This window comes from Bradysia coprophila, chromosome II (assembly GCF_014529535.1).
Source record: "Bradysia coprophila strain Holo2 chromosome II, BU_Bcop_v1, whole genome shotgun sequence".
NCBI classification, from domain to species: domain Eukaryota; kingdom Metazoa; phylum Arthropoda; class Insecta; order Diptera; family Sciaridae; genus Bradysia; species Bradysia coprophila.
The window spans coordinates 2,744,573-2,767,961 of record NC_050735.1 but is presented as its reverse complement, the minus strand read 5'-3'; the positions used below and the strand labels follow the sequence as shown (position 1 = coordinate 2,767,961).

General features: G+C 34.8%; 2 protein-coding genes across 4 annotated transcripts; one reads left to right on the top strand and one right to left on the bottom strand.

The window, feature by feature from the left end:
* Positions 1-8,989: 8,989 nt before the first annotated feature.
* On the bottom strand, positions 8,990-21,503 carry LOC119066072. 3 transcript variants are annotated; one of them, XM_037168339.1, is made up of 9 exons: positions 21,064-21,503; positions 15,556-15,797; positions 15,365-15,496; positions 15,146-15,301; positions 14,950-15,079; positions 14,483-14,890; positions 14,233-14,418; positions 12,289-12,352; positions 9,634-9,738 (listed from the first exon to the last, which is right to left on the bottom strand). In XM_037168339.1, the coding sequence occupies exons 2-8, from the start codon at positions 15,758-15,760 to the stop codon at positions 12,298-12,300; spliced, it is 1,272 nt and encodes a 423-aa protein (XP_037024234.1). In that variant the 5' UTR covers positions 15,761-15,797; positions 21,064-21,503; the 3' UTR covers positions 9,634-9,738; positions 12,289-12,297. The 3 variants fall into 3 exon arrangements, with proteins under 3 accessions (XP_037024222.1, XP_037024211.1, XP_037024234.1); XM_037168327.1 differs by lacking the exon at positions 12,289-12,352 and having other exon boundaries at positions 8,990-9,738; positions 15,149-15,301; positions 21,064-21,501; XM_037168316.1 differs by lacking the exon at positions 12,289-12,352 and having other exon boundaries at positions 8,990-9,738; positions 21,064-21,499.
* Positions 17,503-19,117, top strand: LOC119066078 (alpha-(1,3)-fucosyltransferase C-like). The gene has a single exon (XM_037168350.1). It carries the CDS (start codon positions 17,638-17,640, stop codon positions 18,757-18,759), a length of 1,122 nt encoding a protein of 373 aa, XP_037024245.1. The 5' UTR covers positions 17,503-17,637; the 3' UTR covers positions 18,760-19,117.
* Positions 21,504-23,389: the final 1,886 nt, after the last annotated feature.

Sequence of the window (23,389 nt, the reverse complement as noted above, 5' to 3'; positions counted from 1 at the left end):
CATAAGTCACATAAATTATTTGAATTAAGTTACCAGACTAATGTCTTTATCGATTCCAATCTGACTTGATGGATTGTAAATGAACATGTCATGAATTTTGCTGTCCATATTATCCCAGCGAAAACTTAATCAAACCTCCACCTCAGCCGTATATCGCCAGAAGTCTATTTAAATTAATTCGCGGTACATGTGCGATTAATATCACTTAAGTTTTGGAATTTAATTCCATAAAATAAATATGTGTGTACGGACGAAATCAATAACATTAACCTTCCGAACAGTCGTCCAACACTATCGTGTGTTTAATATCAGCGAATAACAATTTATCGTACTTAAACTTTACATTCCATCATTTACTCTCTATACCTATATATAATACGGCCACCCCGTACACAAAAAGTAAATGTCCTTTTTGTAATCAACCAACCGAAAATCAATATTTCACCTACAGAAATTTTTATTTCAACATTTCCATCGTCATGTACTTAATTTCGAACATGTTAGTATTTTATACGTCATGAAAATATTTATTACGTTCCTGTTTTCGTGTTTGAATCACTTTCTCTTCGCGTGGCTGTGATAGCAACAAATATATTCGGACCGGAATCGTATATGGTTCATTTTTGGTTATTATTCTTGGTAAACGTAACAAAAATTTGGCGATTTAGCTTTGAGTATATTTTGTTAAATTGATGTTATGCTGTAAATAAACCACTTCAGGTAATGTATAATTTTGCGTCTTGATTAGTTTGAAAAAAGACTAGAAAAGGAACCATACGAAGTTTAAAAGTAATCTTACTGCCCATTGGTCAATGATCGAAATAATGACTGTCGAAACCAATTTTTTAGCTCATAAAAATACCTGGAAATACTTACAACGCGTTGTATGTTAGCTTTGGAGAGCTTTCAAGCTTTGAGTTCTATTCAATTTCCAAAAACCCTAAAAACGTTGTATGAACTCTTTTGCCAGACCCCCCACCCAAAGTTAAATTACAAAAAAAAACCTTAAAAGCTCTTGAAAGCTCATTTTTATAAAATTACGTATTTTTTACATTTTTTTTTATGAAAGTCCGCTTGTTGGGTGGGTCAACGCAGATTGAGAAAAAGGAAATGGTCAAAGAATCAGTGCTAAATTGAATGTTGTCGGTTTAACAATTCTAAAATGGTACAAATTTAGGCAGTAGAGTCCGATATATGCAATAAACAAGACAAACGTACTTGTCGATATAGTGCTCTTGAGTGAGAATTGCTCAAAGAAACAGATTTTTTAGTTGAAAACTTTGTCCAAATAAAATTGAAGAGTGAGGCAGTTGTGGATCTAACTGGAATTTTTCCTTAGCTACAACTTAAGGCATCATCCAAGAAAAAAAATGAGATTTTTCGAAAATTTGGTGTACGTCCCCGAGCGACGATTTTGTATAAAGTTAATTACAATCAACTTACGTCACATTCTTTATGGCAAGAGCTTTCAAATGATACCGCACTCACCGTATTAGGGCTACTAATGCCTTAATCATCTGATTTTAAGAAAATTAAATTTTTTTTTGAGAAGGTGAGAATCAAAATTATTGTGGAATATCTTTTCATTTTCGTGGCTAAGCATCTGGTATCCGATAACAATGAGAGATGAGCTCTTGTTTGGAAACAGTAGTGTATGTTGAAACAAATGAAGTAAAAGATTTTTTTTAAAACCAAACAGCAGGTTATACTAGACAAGAGAATCAGGACTAATGATTGTTACATCACGAACACTCATCGTTTGTATATCCAGTTAATTCCACTATTAGAACACTTCTTAATAATATTCATGGCAAGTCAACGCTGGCCTTCAATCTCCGTTTCTCAATTTAAAGACGATAAGGGGAAATGGTTAACCTTGGAAAGAAAATACAGTCACGTCATTTCTGAAACAGTTACAGCAGCGTAGAATAAATTACCGATACCAATTATAAATTCAGAATTTATTCAATTTTAGCATTAACTTTAATGTCAAACGTAATTACATGCACCAATGTAATTATAGCCATTGTTCATGAATGACGCAATAACATTTACAACGTGAGTACCATAAAAATAACCGCCAATAATAATTTTAAAAAAATAATTTTTTTTCGCTGTTCGAAGTGGTTGGCATAATAAACGAGTAATTGATGGCCATAAAATATCGGCTGCCAGAATAACGACAAAAACGTGCCGTTAGTCGTGTGAAAAGCTTTCCCTTTTTTCTAGAATTCGATTTTTTATACAATTTTTTAACTGCACCTGTAGAGCGTATTTTTGCATCCTTTATTAGAATCCCAACAAAAACAATATTCTGGTCATCATCAAAGTTGGAGAATGATAATATGTATAAAGATCGGATATAGTAGTAACATGTACCTCATCGATAAATCGAATTTCCTTGTTTTCAATTTAGTAAAAGGTTGTTGTCTGTGTGTACAACCACACAACAAATTGATTGATACAGCAAAATTCGTCTCGAGGTAAACAATACCTGATAAAAAAGCTCGAGCAAATGACAATGAACCTACTGCGATAAAATAAAGGGACCCATCAGTCAATATCTGAATTAATTGGTAACATTACAGCAAGTGAATTATTTTGATTGACACGCTCAGAATTATTTATATCAATACGTGATGGTGTAAAAATAGGTAAGTAACTTGAAGTTATAGTTTTCCATCGTAATTACATAATATATCCTTGCACATCATTTTCTATACATTGTCACCTCACTTTAAAAAAAACTTATTGATTTTAATTCGATTAAATTTTGCTCCCCATGAGGTAAAATCAGTGCTTTCTATCGCAGCAGTGCAAAAACGTTGTTCAATCTATACGTATACGTTCGCAGCCGGTGTAAACACGTTGCCGGTTATTGCGACTTGTCAACTTCAGGCACGCCGGAAAGTGCTAAGGGAGTCGAGGAATACCTCCAAATAAATTTCTAAAAATTAAAAATTTAACTTTTGATTTTTAGAAATTTATTTGGAGGTATTCCTCAACTCCCTTCGAACTTTCCAGCGTGCCTAATGTGCCTGCTCGAGCATTATCGCCTACTTGAACATTTTGATATTTCGCATGGCTACACCCAAAAAAAAGTTATACGTTTCAATTGCCCAAAAACACGATAAGACCAATGGTTTACGTATCCGTACACTATGTACATTTAAAGCGTACAGTTCATATAACATCATCTGCTTTTATGGTTTTTGACTGGAAAACAAGCAAAAAAAAAAAAAAGAAAAAGTTTGCACTGGATTTGAACCCGGCACCTCTTACTTGCCAGGCTCAGACGTACTAGCTGAACTAACGGGCTACTGAATGCTATTTCGAACAGCAAAATGTTTGTCGATTTTTTTAAAATTTTTCCCAACTAATCAAACATATAATTACCGATCGAGGTCGACCAAATCTATGAAAAGGAACTTTTATATTGATAACTGACACGATACTATGAATCGTTTTGGCAGTCTTCCACCAGCAAATAGTTTTTACTCAACAAATCTAAGCATTGGCTAACCACATCAAAATTAACTTGTTTGATGATACACAGTGTCGTAGTCGTCTCACGTGTCAAATATAGAAATCACAACTGTCACCTGATAAGTACGGCTTAATCGTACAGCAGTGTACGGATCAAGTGTACATTGATATACGGATAAAACTCCCAAAAACACGATAAGACCAATGGTTTACTCATCCGTAAATTGTACATTTAAAACGTACTTTCTACGAGTTGCTCGTATTTTAAGGAATTTAATTTCCAAAAATTTCCAAAATTTCCAAAATTTCACAAAAATTCTTAAAATTTCCAAATTTTGTTTTCTGTTAGATCTCATTCCGAAGTAATCAGTTAAGCTCAAAGACATGAAAAACAACTAAAAAGGCAGTAAAAACAACATTTACGATGCAATCTGCTGTGTTTTTAGATGAAATGACGAAAAGTGATCGAAAAATTTGAGAATTTTTGGAAATTTAATTTCCTTAAAATAGGCCCTGTTGCAGACCTATCCAGGTCAAATTTTTACAGGTAACTTGACAGGTTTCAGGTCATGCTTCATTACAATATCAGGGAGTTTGCATATACTTTATGTATTAGTGAAAATTTCGCAAACTCATCATTCTATGCAGGCTTATCAATGCCCTCTCTAGCAAACAAACTTCGTTGTGACGCTGTGAAAATACCACCTTATTCCTTTATTTGTTCTGTTGAGTCAACAGTGTTGACTTATGTCTAATTTTACGTGCAAAGTTGCCGCATTTTTACCACCTTAATAAATGTTGTTAGGTTGCTAAACCCACTCGCTTACAATGATGGAAGTTAAAATTTGATAACAGTGTGACGTTATTTTGTCTCTAAACTTGATCATTTAAATTTGTACATTTCAATTACTACGATTCGGTATTATGAAGGACGTATCCTGAAGCACTGCCGCCTTTGAATTTTCCAGAATCATTAAGATCATCAAGACAATATGAGAAAACAATTTAAATTTTCTATGTTTTCTCAATTTTTCTTCATTTTCTTGAATTTTCTCGAATTCGAAGTAATCAAGATAATCGAAAAGTTTTCTAAAATCACTCAAAAGTGCTTCGAGTGACAGCTGTCATTTGTCCTTAACACTGCAGTTGAGGCCAGTGTACCAAAAATAGAATCCTAAATTAATCGTATTTTGTTAGATGGAATTGGTCAACATGGCAACACTATACTTCGTCCTGGAACAACTATAGTCAGTAATAAGTGAAGCTAATTCCCTTGACTGAAAGTCAGGGTCTTACGCCAGAAAATACCGAAAAATGTCTGTAACCATACATGTACACTTTGATTGAAAATGTATGAAATGTTATGAAAAACGTTAATGTCTGTAACCGTTTTTTTCTTGTGGGCAGGATAACTCGAGTAATTCTTAACCAATTTCAACAATTTTTTTTTTAATCGATGTGGAATTAAATTCTCGAGGCTAAGTTCGAAGATGAGCCATGTGGGATTAAGAATCTGGAAGTTATTCCAGAAAAACCTGATTTTACACTGTTGATAACTTCTCTATTAAATACGATACGATTACTTTGATGAAATTTGATTTTTTTTGGATGTGTGTGTAAATCATGTGAATTTGTTTTCGCCAACGATTGATATTAGAATTTATGGTAGACTATCAACTTGATAGTTGACTATCAACTTGTGAAATGTTATGAAAAACGTTAAATGTCTGTAACCGTTTTTTCTTGTGGGCAGGATAACTCGAGTAATTCTTAACCAATTTCAACAAATTTTTTTTTATCGATGTGGAATTAAATTGTCGAGGCTAAGTTCGAAGATGAGCCATGTGGGATTAAGAATCTGGAAGTTATTCCAGGAAAACCTGATTTTACACTGTTGATAATTTCTCTATTAAATACGATACGATTGCTTTGGTGAAATTTGATTTTTTTAGGGTGTGTGTAAATCATTTGAATTTGTTTTCGCCAACGAATTATATTAGAATTGATGGTATACAATCAACTTGATAATTGACTATCAAATTTGACAGTTGACTATCAACTTGCTTGATAGTTGACTATCAAATTCGACAGTTGACTATCAAATTTGATAGTTGGCTATTTGAATATCAATTATGAATTTATGTATAAAAAGAACGCATTAGCTATGTCTTTTGTCACTCCAGAATCATCTTATAAAGAGTACACATCGATCTAATGATCTATGATCTAATACCATAAAATGTTTGTCGCCTAACAATGTACAATTATCAAAAATTAAAAAGTATCACATTTTTGTTTTATGTGTGTTTTACCTATTGAAAACGAAAATGTGATACTTTTTAATTTTTGATAATTGTATGAAATGTGAAGAAAAACGTAATTGTTTGTAACCTATTTTTTTTTTGTCACCACGATAACTTGAGTAATTCATAACCGATTTTGATGATTTTTTTTTAATCGACGAGGAATGGGATTCCTGAGGCTAAGTTCGACGATAAGCTATGTGTGATCAACGCTTCGGAAGTTATGCCAAAAAATAGAAATGTAATAAATGAACAATATAGTTGATTTTCGATAATTGGTATTTGATAATTGCTATTTTATATTTTATTAATTAACAAGCAGCATATACCTAAAATTACATATACACTACAGTGAGTATATAGTATTACAAAAGTCAAGCAATTCTAACATTAGACAACTTCGACGAGTTACGGTATCGTAATGCAATATTAGACAGCTCGGACGAGCGATAAGTTTGATATTAGATCAAACCTAATATTGGACAACTCTGACGAGTGTGAAGTTTGCGGCCCGAGCGAAGCGAGGGTCGTAATTCACACGAGTTGCAGTATCGTATTGCAATATTAGACAGCTCGGACGAACGTTAAGTTTGCGGCCAAAGCAAACCAAACATTAGACAACTACGACGACTGAAGTTTGCGGAGCGAAGCCTGGGTTGTAATTCACACGAGTTGCGGTATCGTATTGCAATATTAGACAGCTCGGACGAGCGAGAAGTTTGCGATTAGACTAAAACTTATTATTAGACAACTCTGACGAGTGTGAAGTTTGCGGCCCGAGCGAAGCGAGTGTCGTAATTCACAAGAGTTGCAGTGTCGTATTGCAATATTAGACAGCTCGGACGAGCGATAAGTTTGCGGCCAAAGCAAACCAAACATTAGACAACTACGACGACTAAAGTTTGTGGAGCGAAGCGAGGGTTGTAATTCACACGAGCTGCGGTTATTCCCTTGACTGAAAGTCAGGGTCTTACACCAGAAAATACCGAAATATGTGGGTAACAAAAAAGTTTACTGTGCTTGAAAATGTATGAAATGGCATGAAAAACGTTTAATCTGGGTAACAAAAAATCGTTCAAGGCACGATTTTTTTTTAAATATGTGGAAGTAAAATACCAACGCTAAGTTCGAAGATGGGCTATGTGGGACGAAGGATCTGGAAGCTATGCCATAAAAACAGGATTTTACACTGTTGATTATAGCCTCAATCGAAAAAGATTACTTTGATGAAATTTGAATTTGTTGCGTAGTGTGTGTAAATCGTATAAGTATGTTTTCGATGATGTGCATGAAACAAATAGGAAGAAAAATTTCGTCAGTACATGCCCAGCCTCTAACCGGTAAACATCTCTTGTTAGTGAACTGCTAACAACTTGATAGTTGACTAACAAATTTGATAGTTGACTAACAAATCTGATAGTTGACTAACAAATCTGATAGTTGACTAACAAAAATCCGTCTACTAAATACCAAAGAAAGATGTTTTTAATGTAATGAGAAGGCGTTTTGTTCGTTCCCAGGGAATTCATCCTTCTACGAAATGGGTTTTTTTTAAATTTTTTACCAAAGTGAAAAGGCCTCTCATCGTTCCATATTCGTTAAACTTCGCATCTACTCTGATTCAATTCGACAAAATGGCAATCAAACAGAATAATACATAGCTCATACGAGTTTGATTGGTTGATTGAAAATCTTGCTGCAAATTTATAAGAAACATAAGAACTCAAAGATCATTCGGTCTTACGTTCAAAGATTTTTTGAAGAATTTTGTTGTAATGTATAGAGTAATCGATATATTAATGTTCTAAATTTGACAATTTTTTTTAGGAATACAGCATATGTAAAAATAAATTAGGATCAAATGTAGGCATTTGTATCAGTGATGCTTCGGAAGTTCAACAATGAAAATGATCAAAAAGATATTGAAAAAAATTATCAGTCAAGGGACCTGACCCGCCCAAAAGGTGGGACCTAGTTATTTATACTTACAATCATTATACCATGCATTATACACGAAAGGTACTCACACTCAAGTTTATTGACCCGAAATGAACTAAACCGAAAATTGGTAGGAATGAATTTATTTTTATGCCAAATAGTTCGTGTCTTACAACTAAAATATCATTAGTTTTACTACACATTTATTATATAATTTTTTGTTATTTTTGTTTTTGTTCTTTGTTATTCGTCAGCTTAATAATAATGAGCAACGTATTACATCCATCATCATTTTGTGTATATAACTGAAAAATTAGCTCAAATTCAAATACAATATTTCTGAACTTGAAAATCAACTACAAAGTTATGCTACACATTATAAACATCAATTCAATAAAATTCCACTGATGGGAACAGCCTTAATAATTGCCGGATAGAAAATTCATAATTTGAGATTCATCTGAATCATAATGTTCACTGTTCATTGTAAAATGATTTTGTATGCTGTCGACTAGTTGTGAGTTTACTACAGTGAGCATAAATTCTATTGAAAAACCACCTACCGAAATCGGACTTATTTCGTGAGGGATGTACATACATAGCGTTTGAAAGGTCTAGGTCCTAAGAATTCAAAACATGTCTCTAGCCACCCTTGGTTACTGGTAGCAGGTCTTAAAATGTCAATTAATGAACGTTTTTTTGGTCAAATTGTACGGCCGCTAAATATGTGTGATCTGGATGTGAGTGGGTTCGATGAAAAGCTGGGGTCAATTACATTCAGGACATGCCTAGTTTGATAAACATCTTCTAATAAATGTTAGAAAAAATGGAAGTGATCCCACTCAGGAAAGAGACGTACTTGGTGTACGACTGTTTCAAAGGAGATTATCGCAGCAGGTTGCTACTATGTAAATAACTCAGGGAAATTAGGAGACATGTTTTCGGTAAATATGGTTAAATGGTAGGACATGATTGTCTTAAGTTGAAGCCATCGAATGAGAAACCTCAACATTTATGGATATCATAATTTTCCAAAAAGCCTAAAGAGCCTAAAGTACTACCAATGCTGCAATACATCGTGCGAATATATTAATGTCGGGGTCTTCCATAAATAAACCAGTTAAAATCTCTTCACTGAATGGCGAATGAACATTTACCAACATGTACCGACGTTTAATTAATATTACATTAGACTGGACGTTGACTTTTCAATGATTGGCAAAATTGATGTAGATATGGGTTACAGTCCCGATTTTCGGTTGATGTTTTTATAGGACCAATTGAACTAATTGAATTTGCCAATTTCACAGTCTCATGCCATTGCCATTGATAGATCGCTCACAACTAGTCAGTTAACCGTACAACAAATATTATTGTATTATATCACTACCCATCCATGCTACCGCAACTATCTTTCATATTTATTACATGTTAACCTTAGAAATTATTGGGATCACCGAATCCTTTTCACCCACACACCCAAAGAACGAAAAAAAAACGTTCGTAACAAATTCTCGTTCCCTCGCTTCTACCAATCGATAACAAAATCATGGTTGAAATTTATGGCACGTACTCTGAGTATATAACCGTCGTATTGCTACGCTGTAAACCAGCCTTTTCGAAATTCTTATTTCGTCTCTCGTCGATGACTTCAATCGAATCATATCCCAAATCATCTTTACAACTTTGTTTAAAATCCGTGCCATACGTTGGTGTCGATGTTGGCTGTCTCGATGAATTACTTCGATAAATTCCCTTCTTTTTATTATCAGACTTTTGTTTATTGTCGAAAAGTTTTCGGTTTTCGATATTGCACTCTAGCATGTGAATTACGGTCGGTTCCGACTTGTTTGTGGTGGGTATTTGAAGTGGTAAATTAGCGTTTGTAATCGCATGACTTTCGACGTCCAGTTCAGTACTTTCTTCTTCTTGTAGATATGGTTCCAGACTTGATTGGCACGATAGCGTTCGCATGCTAGTCCCCGGTTCTGAGTTGATTGATATTTGGCTCCTGAAAATTTACACATTCACATTATTAACATATGGGGGTGAGCAATAAATGTTTCGATTGGGTTTGGCCTTGTTAACGGTTTTTTATTGTCCTGTATGAACGGGTAAAATGATTCCTGTCGAAGATGTGTACTTTTGTCTAGATGCAAGCAAAAGATAACGGCCTTTTTGTAGAGAATATTTAAAGACTAAATACAAATGAAGAGTAGAATGCAGAACGTGAAATTAGCGAATTATAAAAGAAAGTAAAGTTTCATTCAATATGCATCGTTTTAAATTTTCTGACGATGTCAATTGAAGTTTTGTTTTGATAGTTTGAAACAAAAACTATCGTGTAGGCCTATTTGGAAACGAAGCCAAATGAATAGAATTTCATTTTTCTTATAGATCGCTAATGTGTCGCGTTGGCGTTTAAGAGTCAATTCGCCAAAACTTCGAACAGATTATATGCAATCGGGATTTAAGCCGACGGCGATCCAATCGAGGTATGGCTCAAATGAATCGTCGTTCAATTCTGAGAATGTCGTGGAACAACTTTTTTACCGAAAAAATTTTGTTGGGCTGTCATGGTCCTTAGAAATTTTTTCTCCAAAGTGGTCGCGAAAATCGTTTTTTATCAATTACTCCAACATGTGAAATGTGAATAATGTCAAATTGTGCACGTTTATGAAGGTCAATGAGCTAAATACTACTGACCAACAAACGCCTATGTTTGACCCACCCAGCCGCCGTAACAAGTGAAAAACCTTGAAAAAACCGAAAAGTTAGCTCCTTTGTAGCTTACTTCAAGCTCTATCCATTGACATCCCACTCGACCATACCCACCGTCCCAAATAGAAATGGAGTTGATTTTTCACAATTTATCTGAACCCATCAAATTTTGGAAAATCATCGAACTTTAAAGTTCCCAAAATATCATTTTTTCGAGCGAATTTTATTATTTATAGGTTTACGAGATAATAGTTAGTCGGCTTGAATCCCGACTGTTCGAAGTTTTGGCGAATTCACTCTTAACTCTTAAAATATTTTTGTGGTTTACGGTTTGCCTGCTGTGAATGGGAAAACGAAGTCAGGATATTGCAAGTGTTTTCAAGGGCTCGTACTACAATTATCTCCTAATATAAGAATCTTCCCAAACTATAGTTTCACAGATCCGAATGACTTACAATTTCTAGATCGATATATCTCGAAAGAAATCTGTGACTGTAAGAAGGACTCAGGACTCTTAACTTAACTTTACACAAGTTCAAGAAACTTTGACTACCTTTCTTAAAAATTGTCCCTGTTCTGAACTGAAGAATTAATGGTTTCAGGTTATTATATCAGCTCAGTAACAATCAGATTTAAATCAGATTGAGGTCAAAATCGCCTTCGGATGAACCTGAATTAAATTCTAGCGCCTGACCTATAATGTCCCCACACTTTCACCCATTTTTAATTTTCTTTTTTTGAGTCTAAAACGGTAAATCCTTATCACAACATTTTTATTCACAAATTGAATAAATAAATTAAGCGAGAAATGTTCAAAATTCATTTGGAAGCTGGATGTGTACATCGAAGCGTTTCTTGTGGTGTTTAAGATATCGTGGTGACATTGTTCCTACTCGGAAGTGATGGTGTGCGGGTACTTATGTGAAATGTTAGTGTATATCACAAAAATCTTTGCATAAATTGAAATTGATTTGAAAAGAAAACATTTGATTGGCGATTGTAAGTTGTAAGCGATTGAGAGTTTCATACTCCTAAAAACGAAAATCTATGCATACAAGCGATACGAGTATGATTAGCAACAGAAACAGCGTTCCTACAAGTCCAATAAGAAGACCTAGAGTTGTAATATGTGGGAAAAGTCCACCTAGCAAAAATGTAGATACTAAAGCAACTAATCGTGAAAGATAATTCAAATTTTTAAATGGTTTACAAAATGATGTGTTTGTTGTAAACATGTCACTACACACGGCATTGACTTGTCTAATACATTGTCTATACATACAACTACTATAGCAGAAGGATGTGGAATAAAAGTGGAAAATTTAACGCTAACTTAATTTCAACGACGAGCATCTGCCACAGATTTTCATATATGGTTTATGTTACTCGTTAAATCGTCATCGCTTTTCTGAGTTATAATAAGGAAATAACATTGAAGAAATAACTTCTCTTAAACACGCTCCAATTAACATCTTTTGCGAGAAAAAGCAATTTCAAAGTAAAAGGAAAAGCATACCAGCTGACATGCAAACGCATTTTTAAACAATTTAAATGAAAAATTCAAATTAAGGATAATAATATGAAGGACACGAGTTCCAAGTGATATAAAAAAGTGGAAATAAAAATATTTTTCTTACTCATGCTGTAAGACATTCATACGCTACACCAAAGCTACACCCACAACCCACATAAATAAAAATCATTCATGTGATTTAACTCGTCTAAAAATAAGTTTTATATCAGAAGAATTAATTGCAATAATTTCCTATAGTAATAAAGAAAGAAAAAAATTATTTGGACATGCGAAAGTATATAAAAATTGTTTGCTAAACAACAACACCTGACGATTTTATCGGCTGAAGTCTTCGTATCGGCTGTAACGGATAATATGCTCCAAATGTTGACTGCACGAATGAAACAAAAAAGGAGTCTTGTAAGTAGTTCAGCTAAGCTACTCGGCACCCGATTAAAAAATTAAACAAATTATGATCTACGAATGAACGAGCTGCAGAAAAAGCCTGTTTATGAAACTTTTGGTAGTATTACCGACTTTCCCAATATAACGAATGTCATTAGGCCACTACTCTGTCATTTCGATTAGTAGAGCAGAATTTGACAGACAGCTAGCTGGAATATCCACATTTCAATGAGGTATGTTAAACAAATAAAATAAAAATTCCTTCGATGGTATTTACACAGTGAAGAACATTCTTCACCAGTCACTGTATGGAACTTTAGTTTTTCAAAGCTTTTGAGGATCACCGTGTTGACAAAACATTTTATCGCATATTGTTTGTGTGCGAGTGAAGAGCTTTCGAAAGCTCTGAGCTTTTTTTATTTCAATTAGAAAAGTTGAATTTTTCAACGCACTTCAAGCATAAGTGGTACTCTAAATAGGGTACTGAAACAGAACAGTGTATCGAACAAATTTTGGCACTGTAAAAAAATTCGGACACTCATTTCATACAAAGTAGTACTCTATTTGGCAGCTGTCATTAATAGCACTTTTGCTTGAAGTGCGTTGATGGAACACAAAAGAAGCTTAAAAATTTCGAAAGCTCTTTAATCAAAATTTCTTAGATTGGTTGGGTTTAGAATGTTAATGGCCCTGTGACATTAAAACTAAATTTATTTTAAGAAGTGAAATGACCTCAGTACGAGATGAACAGATAAGACATTTTCTTTATCATTTTTAACACATACTGCACTTTCAGTAAATTAACTGTAATGTCGATCAACAACAAGTTGAAAACAAGTAAATTGCAAAATTTTCATTTGTATCAACTTGTCTTTTAACAATCCACGAAGTGATAAGGGCAATATTCTACTGTGACAGTAATAAGCACAGCAACAAACCTATTGCCATCTATGGCGAACCTAGTAAAAGTCGAATACCGCCCACAGACATTTCCGAAATTTTCACTTAGCTCTACCAGATACTTTCTGAGGTCGTTAACCTACCTTTTCAGAAATAGAATATTTTGTGCTTGCGACTGGTCCCTTAAGAAATATTTTGGTCCCTTCAATAGTCTGATTTAGTCTTATTTTAAAATACAACCTCCTTGAGGTCATCGCATTGATGAACTGAACAGGCATTAATGTATCAAATGGTTTTAAGATGCCATATTTTCGTGGTAGTGAAACGAAACACGAAAACGACTTACAAATCACTTGTTTCAAATGAATTAGCATTTACATTAAAAGCTGAAAATTTCAGAGTTTTGTTGCCATCAAAAGCTTCCGAAAGCTTCCTTTCTATAAATCCTTTTCAGTCAAGATAATATCCGAAATTAGTTTACAATTCGCATCTGTAATCATTTCGTGAACTTTATTTGGTGCTTCTGGTGTTAACAAAATTAGGACGGGGCAAATGAACTCAACGACAATACAAAACGATGAATGTGTAGGTACATTATCAAATAGGATAGAGTGAGTAGAGAAAATATTAATAGTTTTCACATTGAATTAATCCAATATAAATATGAAATATGCAGCAACAACCTCAACTGAAAAGTTTAAGAAAAAAAAATGAAAAAAACAAAACAATTCCGACGAGTAAACAACGTCTACGTACATTTATAATACAACAACGTTGCATGATGTATAATACACACAAAATTAACAACGGACTAAATCTCAAAAATGATGAACGCTGGCTTGAAACGCATCAGAATCTCAATCTAAAATTAAGGCTAAAATATTGACCCGACGACACATTGTTTCAAAACATCACACAAACATGAATGCAATTTTATCCTCCCCCAGTTATATAAACAATACTCACTTGAACACTCGCTCCTCCAACGGTGCCGATATCTGGCGACTTAGGCATTGCTGAAATGTTGAATAAACAGTAGATTCTTGTGACAAACTTGGCACTGCGCTGCAGCTGTTGTCTGAAGATTTATGAGTCAATGATTGTCCTTTGTTGCATCTGCGAAATAGGTGGGATACATCGGCTGACCGCTTCCTGGAAATAGAGTTTTTCATAAGTTTTGCATAAAGAAAATATCAAACTAATGGCTATCGTGTACCTCAAACTACTTGGTGTTCTGTGTTCATCTTTATGAATAGGTTTTTGTCTGGACAAAATGTGCCGTTTAGCGGTGTCTGACCGCTTTGTTCTGTCATTTATTCGACTCTTTGCGTTTGCATAGTCATCAGCAGATTCCGACCCATTCGCCACTGGTAACATATGTCGCTGAAAATGTAACGTGTCAGCTAGCAGTGGATTAACACACTCTGCACCAATGTTATGATATCTAGCAACAGTACTAGCAGCTCGATGATTTCTATGACGGTACGGTTTTTGGATGGTCGACACAGAACATAACTGCATCGATGCGTTCGAAATCGCATCTGTAGTTAAGTTGGGTACAGATCCACTGCGTGATACTCGTCTGCTCGGTTGAGATCTTGTTCTGCACATATGCCGTGGGGAGCTGGTGTACCGAAAAGTGATTTATTATTTCGATATTGAGCGTGATGTTGATGGATTTACCCGAATGATTTTGAGAAATTCGTTAACGTAGCGGTCATTGTCTCCCTGTCCACAGTCGCTTCGATCGGAGATGAGAATACTTCCGATCGGTTTTCTAAACGATTTGTTTGGGAGGCAACTGCTTTCGAGGCTATTGTTGAAACGATTTTGAATCATAAAGTCTACGATGAACATAGGAAATAGGAAACATTCTCACCACTATACAGCGAATTCACCTGTCCCGAATCGTCAGTTGTTCGTCTTGATGAGCTATTCGTTCTGGTTGTACTCAATTTAAACCTTGCAGGAACTACTTTCGCGGCTGAGTCTCTTGCTTCAAATGTCATTACACATGCGGCCACAATTATGAAACCTGCAATCGATTTTCTTACAATCAAATGGTCGTCCAAATTTAATTACCAACTCGCGATCATACCACCAAATCCCATAACAATCGGTCCAGCATACGACAGATTATTTAGATGAAATCCACGAGATTCATTTTTGATTCGCACAGTGGTATTACCCCTAACTTCCTGTCCAATCGACAGATCCTCTGCATAATACCCTGGTCATTTAAAAAAATTAAAACCTGAAATTCTGTGAACAATTCGACAGCATTCATACCGATTGTGGCCATTCCGGCGCCCAAAGCCATCAGCAGAATTCCGATCATCAATGCTCGGCAGGCGTGCCACAGACAACGCGATGTCATCTTTCCGCGAACCACCTGTACATTCCATGTCGCACCAGATGCAGGATGTGCTCGGCGTAACGGTCCACCAACTGCGACCTCTCGTCGACTTTTCCTTGGAGCGCCACGGGCGTGCATAACATTTGTGCCGAATGTAACGTTTCACAGTAAATAGCTAAATGGGACATTGAAAATGAGTGACAAAAGTTGGGATGTGTAGGAATGTGTATTCTAGATTCCAAGGATGTTGTCTCGAAGTTATTTTACTCATCGAAACAAGAAATATTTGCTTGTAGTTCTCTAGTACTTTACAGACGTCATCGTATACGGAGGACTTCAAGAGGACCTATTTTTGGTAAATTAATTTGGAAAAACTTGTCGAAGTTTCTAAAAATCTACCAGAAATATAAAGTTCGCAGATTTCGAACATTATGATGCTGAGTTGCATAAATAATCATTACAGTCCCGAGGTGTATAAAATAGTTTGACATCTTCGAAGGCTTGTATTGGTTTCTGTTTATCTATTATGGCTTTATCTCTCTAAATACACACAACTCTTGTCGGTTTTTACGTATTGACGTGTTGCGGTATGATATAAAGACTTAAATAAAAGGGGGCATATCTTTCCAGTTATTTAGACACCAGTCACATCGTCACGTTTTGAAGTTAGTAATTCACGCCATAGGTCCGCCATAAATTTAAATATTTTCAATTGACAGTTTGACAAAATAACGCTGACTTCATGCCACAAATGTCAAAAACTGTGGGTCAAAAGTCAAAATGTACTAACATGTGTTAAGTTTTGAAATTGAAGCCGCACTTACGGTGTGAGTTTCTTTTAATTACGTTGCAGCTGATCACCGTGCACTGTCGTTTTACTTTGCCATACATTTGTTCGTAGTTGATATGTGTATGAATAGCTAAATTCAAAAAAATGTGATCATGTCAGATTAGTGCTAGGATTAGCGAATTATAAGAAAAATGAAATTTTGTTCGTTTAACGTTGTTTCGAATTAGTCTGACGATGTATTTTCTTTTTTCATTTTTCTTATGATTCACTGACGTGTCCCATTTTTGCATTTAGCTTTCAATAAACATCTAATTTCCCTTTCAAGCTAGTATCATATTGTGATGTTAATTTGGCTTAATAGATTTATTCCTTCCTTCCAATAACGAATAAATTTGTCTCCTCGGTACCACACGTTAGCTGCAGTCAGCACTATTTCAAAGTAATCTCTCTCGCTAATTCATCTGGATCTGAGAACTACTGAGGTAGTTGTACCTTCAAATGCGTTTAAACAAAAGTTGTCATAGGCGACAGCTGCCAAATGAAGTACTATTTTGTATGAAATGGTTTTTTACAGTTGTGTGACACCCTGTCAAGTTTCAGTACCCTATTTAGAGTACCACTCATGCTTGAAGTTTCTCAATTACAAATTTAAAAATATGGTAGCTTCAATTAAAAAAATAGTTTCTTTTAATTACCCCTCACTACGAACTAAAACGATACCACCTTCCTCGACAAGGAACACATCGTAGTAGATAAGAAACAATCATAATCATAAAATGCTGATAACTCTTATTGACAAGATAAAATTTAACGATTTCGTTACAAGCCAAGTATACAGCAATGCTAAAGCGAATATTTTCTTTTCTGAGGATTTTTCTCTCGGTACAGTTAGTAGCTAAACAGGTTTAAATCTAAGTAATATAACCTACCAACCTCTGTAGCTCTGAAGCATGAGCGTTTTCCCTCATCTTTCGTCACTAGTACACACCTGGGAACTACACATTGTTTCCCATTTCCGCACACTTTGCGTAATCACCTTTATTACTGATACATGACAAACGTTCTAATAATGTTTCGGTTATACCAAACATTGATGTAAGTGGTGGCCCACTGTAAGCGATTTGATAATGTAAAATCAGTGTGTTGGAGAACAACGAAATACTTGAAAGCAAAGTTTGAAAATTTAGTGGACACAGATCGAATTTATGATTTTTGCATTCAAATAATGGTAGTGAAAGTGAAACTGCGAAAATCCAATGTGGTTTTATTGTTGATGATCGTCTTTGTGTGCTTCATTTATTATTACTGGCGTCAAACTAGTTCATTGAATGGAATCGTTGCATATCGAATGCTAAATAAAAATCGTAACCAGACACTGGCAAATAATCAAATTCTAATCTACAACAAATACTACAACATTGGTTGGAAAGATCTGTTTACGGGCGAACCACTTTTTCGAGATAATCGATGCATCTACACAACCGATCCCGACGACCTGATGACATCGGAATGGGTACTGATTCACCATCGTGATATAAGGAAATTCAGCGATCTGCCACAACAGAAATTTTTAGGCCAAAAATGGATTTTGTACAACATTGAATCACCGATGGGCAACCGGCGCTGGGACGATATGAAATTGTTTCGTAATATCGCTCCACATTTTGATATAACAATGAACTACCGGCTGGATTCGGACATTCCGATTCCGTACGGAATGATAGCAAAGAATGCAAATGAAACGATTGCCAGTTTTGAAATTGATTTTCAACGAAAAACAAAGCAAATTGCATGGTTCGTCTCGAATTGCGAATCGTTTTCAAGGCGAGAGGAAATTGTCGAAAAATTAGGTCGACACATCCCAATCGACATCTATGGAAAGTGTGGTACGTTGATTTGTCCAACTGGAGGTGATCATTTTTTCAAAAATGAGGCTTGCTATCAAATGCTGTCGAAAGATTACAAATTTTATCTGTCGTTTGAAAATTCCTTGTGCATCGATTACGTTACCGAAAAGTTGTTCAACATTTTAAACTACGACATCATACCGATTGTGTACGGCGGTGTGAACTACTCTCATATTCTACCAGCAAACTCATACATCGATGTGAGGAACTTCTCATCTTCTGTGGAATTGGCCAGTTATTTGAATTATGTCGGCAATAACGAGGCTGTCTACAGATCGTATTTTGATTGGAGAAAAGACTACCACGTACAGTCCGACTTTCCAAACACTCTCTGTGATTCCATATTGGATGGTAACTTTCCTCACAGTAATAGAGACATTTTCAAGTGGTGGTTAGACGACACGTGCGAAGATTTAACTAACTGTTGCTGGACTGAATAATACTAAAAGTTTCAGCGTTTGCATAGCTTTAAAGGTTGTATGGTAAGAGCGGTCTGAGAACCGTTTTTCGTGATTGAGAATGTGAGGATGGCGTGACTGCCATTTCATAAAAATGTAACAAAAACCACAAAATCAAATAACAATTCAATGGAACAACGAATGTCTGGTGTGACTTTTACATTAAAGTATTTCAGAACGAAAAAAAAATCGTCACTTCGCAAACGCAATAATTAGTCTTTGTGTTAAATTACAGGTGAATATATGGAATGTTTTGTACTGACTAATCTAATGCATCGATTTTATTGCTATCGATCTGACAACCTGTTCGTTTTCTGCTACATATAAATGTATAGAGATAAAAACATTATTGCGAAACTCCGTCTGTTTTAAATACCATTTTCAAGGAATAATATCGCCAACGCCATGTTCTTCATAAAGGTGGATAAAGCCATTGAATGATAATATTTGTCGCTCTTTCTAATGTCGAAAATTTTAATAACAATCTTATCTCACTATTTCCGATGAATTTTGACCGATTCTGTACGTTACCTTCAGACGTGTTTCTAAACGAAATTTCATTCGTGGTCTGGCGTAAAGTTTAAGCATTAGAAAGACACCAAATTAATATGCATAAGTCACGATAGGCACTGTTGGTAATAGATTGCTTGCATTGATGTCGGTGAAACGTGAATGCCAGTTTACTAAATATGTGCTGCAACTTGTGTAATTTATTGAAAAAGTGAAATATTTCTAACGTTGTTGTGGCATCTATAGGCTAGGCAGGGCCTATTTTTCGTTATTTAACTCCGTAAAATTGTGTTAAGATTTTTACGGAATTAAATTAATCAAATTTAAAAGTTGCCTAAAAATTCTCAATATTCATTTTAAAGAATTTCACGGAATTAAATTACCAAAAATAGGCTGTAGGTGAATCTTTAAGGAAACGTTTTTCTGATTCCACTCATTTGGTGTGCTATTTCAGAGGATAAATGAAAGAAATCGGGGAATACAAGGAGAACAGCTTATTCTTAGATACAGAAAGTGTGTTTTTTACATGTCTATTCATGGAATAGAAACTTCGTTCAACAAAATCAACCAAATCTTTTAGTTTCAGCATTTTGACATTAATTTCGTACCGAGTCAGCGAGACACATCTAACGGAAACGCAGAATACGGAAACCTAATGTAATTCACACAAAAATTAACGACAAAAAAATTCAGGTCAGAAAACGTTGCATATTTCCAGTTTTGCGAATCCATCAACATTACTCAAAAAAGCATGTTGTCTTTTCCATCTGCTGAAGAGCAAATTTTAAGGACCATCAAAAAACACTTTGTAAAGCTTGCGTAAAGTGTTTTAGCAGGAAATATTTTCCAATTTTTTCCTATATTTTTCCAATTCTAGGAAAATGTGGAAAAATTCAAGAAAATATGAAAAAATGTTTTCCCAAAATTAATCAGTCTTTTTATGAAAGGAAATTGGAGTTGAAAAGTAGAAGAAAAACCTAAAACGTTTTAACAAAAAAGCAATTTGAACATGTTCCAAAATTCTTCAGGAAATTCTGTGAAATTCTCTGCAACATTTACAATATAATCTAAAACCTCTCGCCTCAGTATTTTTATTATTTTTATTATTAATACTGCTCAGCGAGCCACACTTTTCACTACATGAAAATTACTGAAAAATTCTTTTTGATGAATGCGAGTCGCTATAATCAGAGCTATTTCCAAAGGGTATTCGTACGATATACGTTGTTTCTTCTCGGAATCGTATAAAAATTTTAAACCAAATTAAAATTTGCCCAAAAAATTTGCGTACACGCCCCTGTTATACAAATGAAGCAGCCGGAATAAGAGCTTAACATTTAATTAGCCAAATTAAAATTCATTTTATCGACCGAAATTTTCAAAATAAATTTATTGGCAACGAAAATCAAACACTCGCAACGGACCAAAGTTTTAACATAACAAATCACCGAGAAAATTGGTTTTGTTTGTCCCAATTTCTGTCGATGAAATAAACACATTTTCCGAAAAGAAGATAAAGTTACAATACCAACAGGTGCGAAAGTTTCCAATTAATTGAAATTCAATCAAGGTATACATTCAGTGGAATGGTGCTGGATGAATTTTATCGAGTCTGCAGCTATATATAAAATGTAACTGGAGTGTCGTATGGCAATTATTTACACTCTCAACCCGTTTTTATTTATAGAGGATGTGAGGGTCTTGATTTCTATTTATTATGTTTAAATTTCTTCTTATTTACTGTTTCTTAGAGTTAAAAGATTGCAGAGCACTTACCTTGTGTGATTAAGAATCTAATCTCATAGTCGAGCTCATTGTTCAACAATTTTATTCAAAATCTCTACCATCACTTGAATTGTAAAACGCCTTCCACATATTAGAATCCATACAAAATTTCACACTGTCTTCAGTTCACCATTGTGCGTGTTAACATTCCAGCCGAACAAACGAATTTTTCTCGCATTTTTCTTCTCTCAGCGAACGGATTATTTATTATTTACCATTTGGTTTAAGTGAAATGTAAATTAGTCTTAACACTAAAACTTTCGCACAACGTATACGCTTCTGGAGCTACAGCCAAAAATTTTTGCACTACACCGTACACGGGTTCGATGAGCTGTGCACAAGTTGCGTTTGCTCACTTGTGTAACACCTGTTTGTAGTCTGCTGATAAGAAAAAGTTTAAGATGCTTGTTTAATGAGACGATGGATCTCTTCTCTTCTCTCCTCTCGTGGTACAATATACGTTTTCGGTTCATTCCCAATTGAATGAACATTTAGGCTGTCATCACGGGAACACGTTTGCGCAATGAGAATTTGAACAACATCCGTGGACCAGCCGAACAATTTTAGATGGTATACAGGGCGTTGATTATATTCTATATTTACATTACTGTAGCTATATCGTTTCGTCTATCCATGTGTACTGTGTACTTGATATTAAACGGTGAGCGCCACCAAATTAAAGTCTTGACCCTACCCCACAAAAAGTCTTCAATGTAAATTGAGGATGTCACTGTTGTGCTGTCGTTTAAATGTTCTTCAAATCTGGATTCTGTAAATTTTTGTTCCGGGTTGCAAACACTTCTGAATTGTGCTGGCCGAACTTTTTGAAACTTGAGACAACTTAACGTCCACCCTGCATTTTTCCCCCCAAACCAATCAATTCTGGTAGGTATACTCTTGACATAAAATGTTTTCCATTTATTTCGAATTTCAGTAGCTCGTATATGGTTTACCCATGTAGAGTTTCGTCATTGTCTGTGACTGAAAATACGTACATAGCATGTATCACTTCCACTGACGCAATATATAGTAAAATTCCTTTATCGGGTAGCTCCGTATACGTTATAAACTTAATGAGCCTTTTTTTATTGTTTAATGTGTAGTTTTTACAACAAATAGCTGCACTAACTTTACCCATTTTCAACGATTCATAAAATCGAGAAAAAGCTAAAATTCATCCATAAAAAAGGCATTAATTATTCATAAGTCTTTCTAGCTATAATGAAATTATTCTACCGTTAAGTATTTATAATTTATGAATAATCGTATAACCACCCAGACGTCATTGTCTTCGCTTCCTCCTTCCTTTAAAAATGAAAAATCTATTTGGTCGTTCTCGTTCATTCTACTTTGCCGCCTTTATGTGATTTATGAAAAAGCACACAGTTCAGCATCCCACCAGAAAAAAAAATGTTTCCTTTAAAATAAACCATCCGTTTAACCATTGTAAACTATTTCCTAACTCAATGTTGATACATTTTCTGCACAATGTCGGTTAGGTAAGGCGTCATTTGTTATTTTGTATATACATTTTATATCCGTTCACAAAAACCACCAAATGGGGTGAGCGAAAAGTGATGCACTGTTTACCGGAGTGGATAATGATTTAACTGAAAAGTGTTAGCTTTAATTATACATTTAGCGTACCTCACCATTAACGAGGTTTAATAAAATTAAGCATTCACTGCTCTTTTATGTATACACCATTGTTCTAGTTAACCGTTCACAGGCGGCAAACATATCGCCAGTAGTTTTATCGAATTTATTATACTTCGTTTGATCAATGTATTTTCACTAAATTGATCCAAAATCTGTTACTTCACAGTTTTCAGTGCGTATATTCGCGAAAATATTTTTACGAATTTTCTCAAATTTTCACGAATTTCTCAAATTTTCATGAATTTTCCCAAAAAAAAAAATTGGGAAAATTTGAGAAAATCGTGAAAATTAGAGAAAGTTCGTGAAAATATTTTCTCGAATATAGGCACTGCTAGTTTCAACATGAAGTTTGTTACATAAGACCCTACATATGAGATATTAGACTGGCAAAATGACTCAACAAACAAAGCCAAGGTGTGCTGGAACGAATTTACACAAACTTTTCGTTTATGAGGCACCGGTACTTAGCTAAAATTGTAGTCTACGCCTGAGCTCCTGCTGAGACTAGAGATAATATCACTGAAAAAACGATTACCTTTCGAATGACACAAATATTGTTGTGCTAGGCCAAAGTGATTTTTGAATATCGAAGACGTTGTTGGCACTAGGTGTGAAAAACGAAGCAAATGTTTTCATAATTGCCAAAGCTTTTTGTTTC

Coding starts and splice junctions, on each gene's coding strand:
- LOC119066072 (XM_037168316.1), bottom strand. CDS start 15,760: ATGCACGCCCGTGGCGCTCCAAGGAAAAGTCGACGAGAGGTCGCAGTT. Junction 15,497..15,555: donor CGCCGGAATGGCCACAATCG/GTATGAATGCTG, acceptor TTAAATGACCAG/GGTATTATGCAGAGGATCTG. Junction 9,739..14,232: donor TTGGAGGAGCGAGTGTTCAA/GTGAGTATTGTT, acceptor GTAAATTTTCAG/GAGCCAAATATCAATCAACT.
- LOC119066078 (XM_037168350.1), top strand. CDS start 17,638: ATGGTAGTGAAAGTGAAACTGCGAAAATCCAATGTGGTTTTATTGTTG.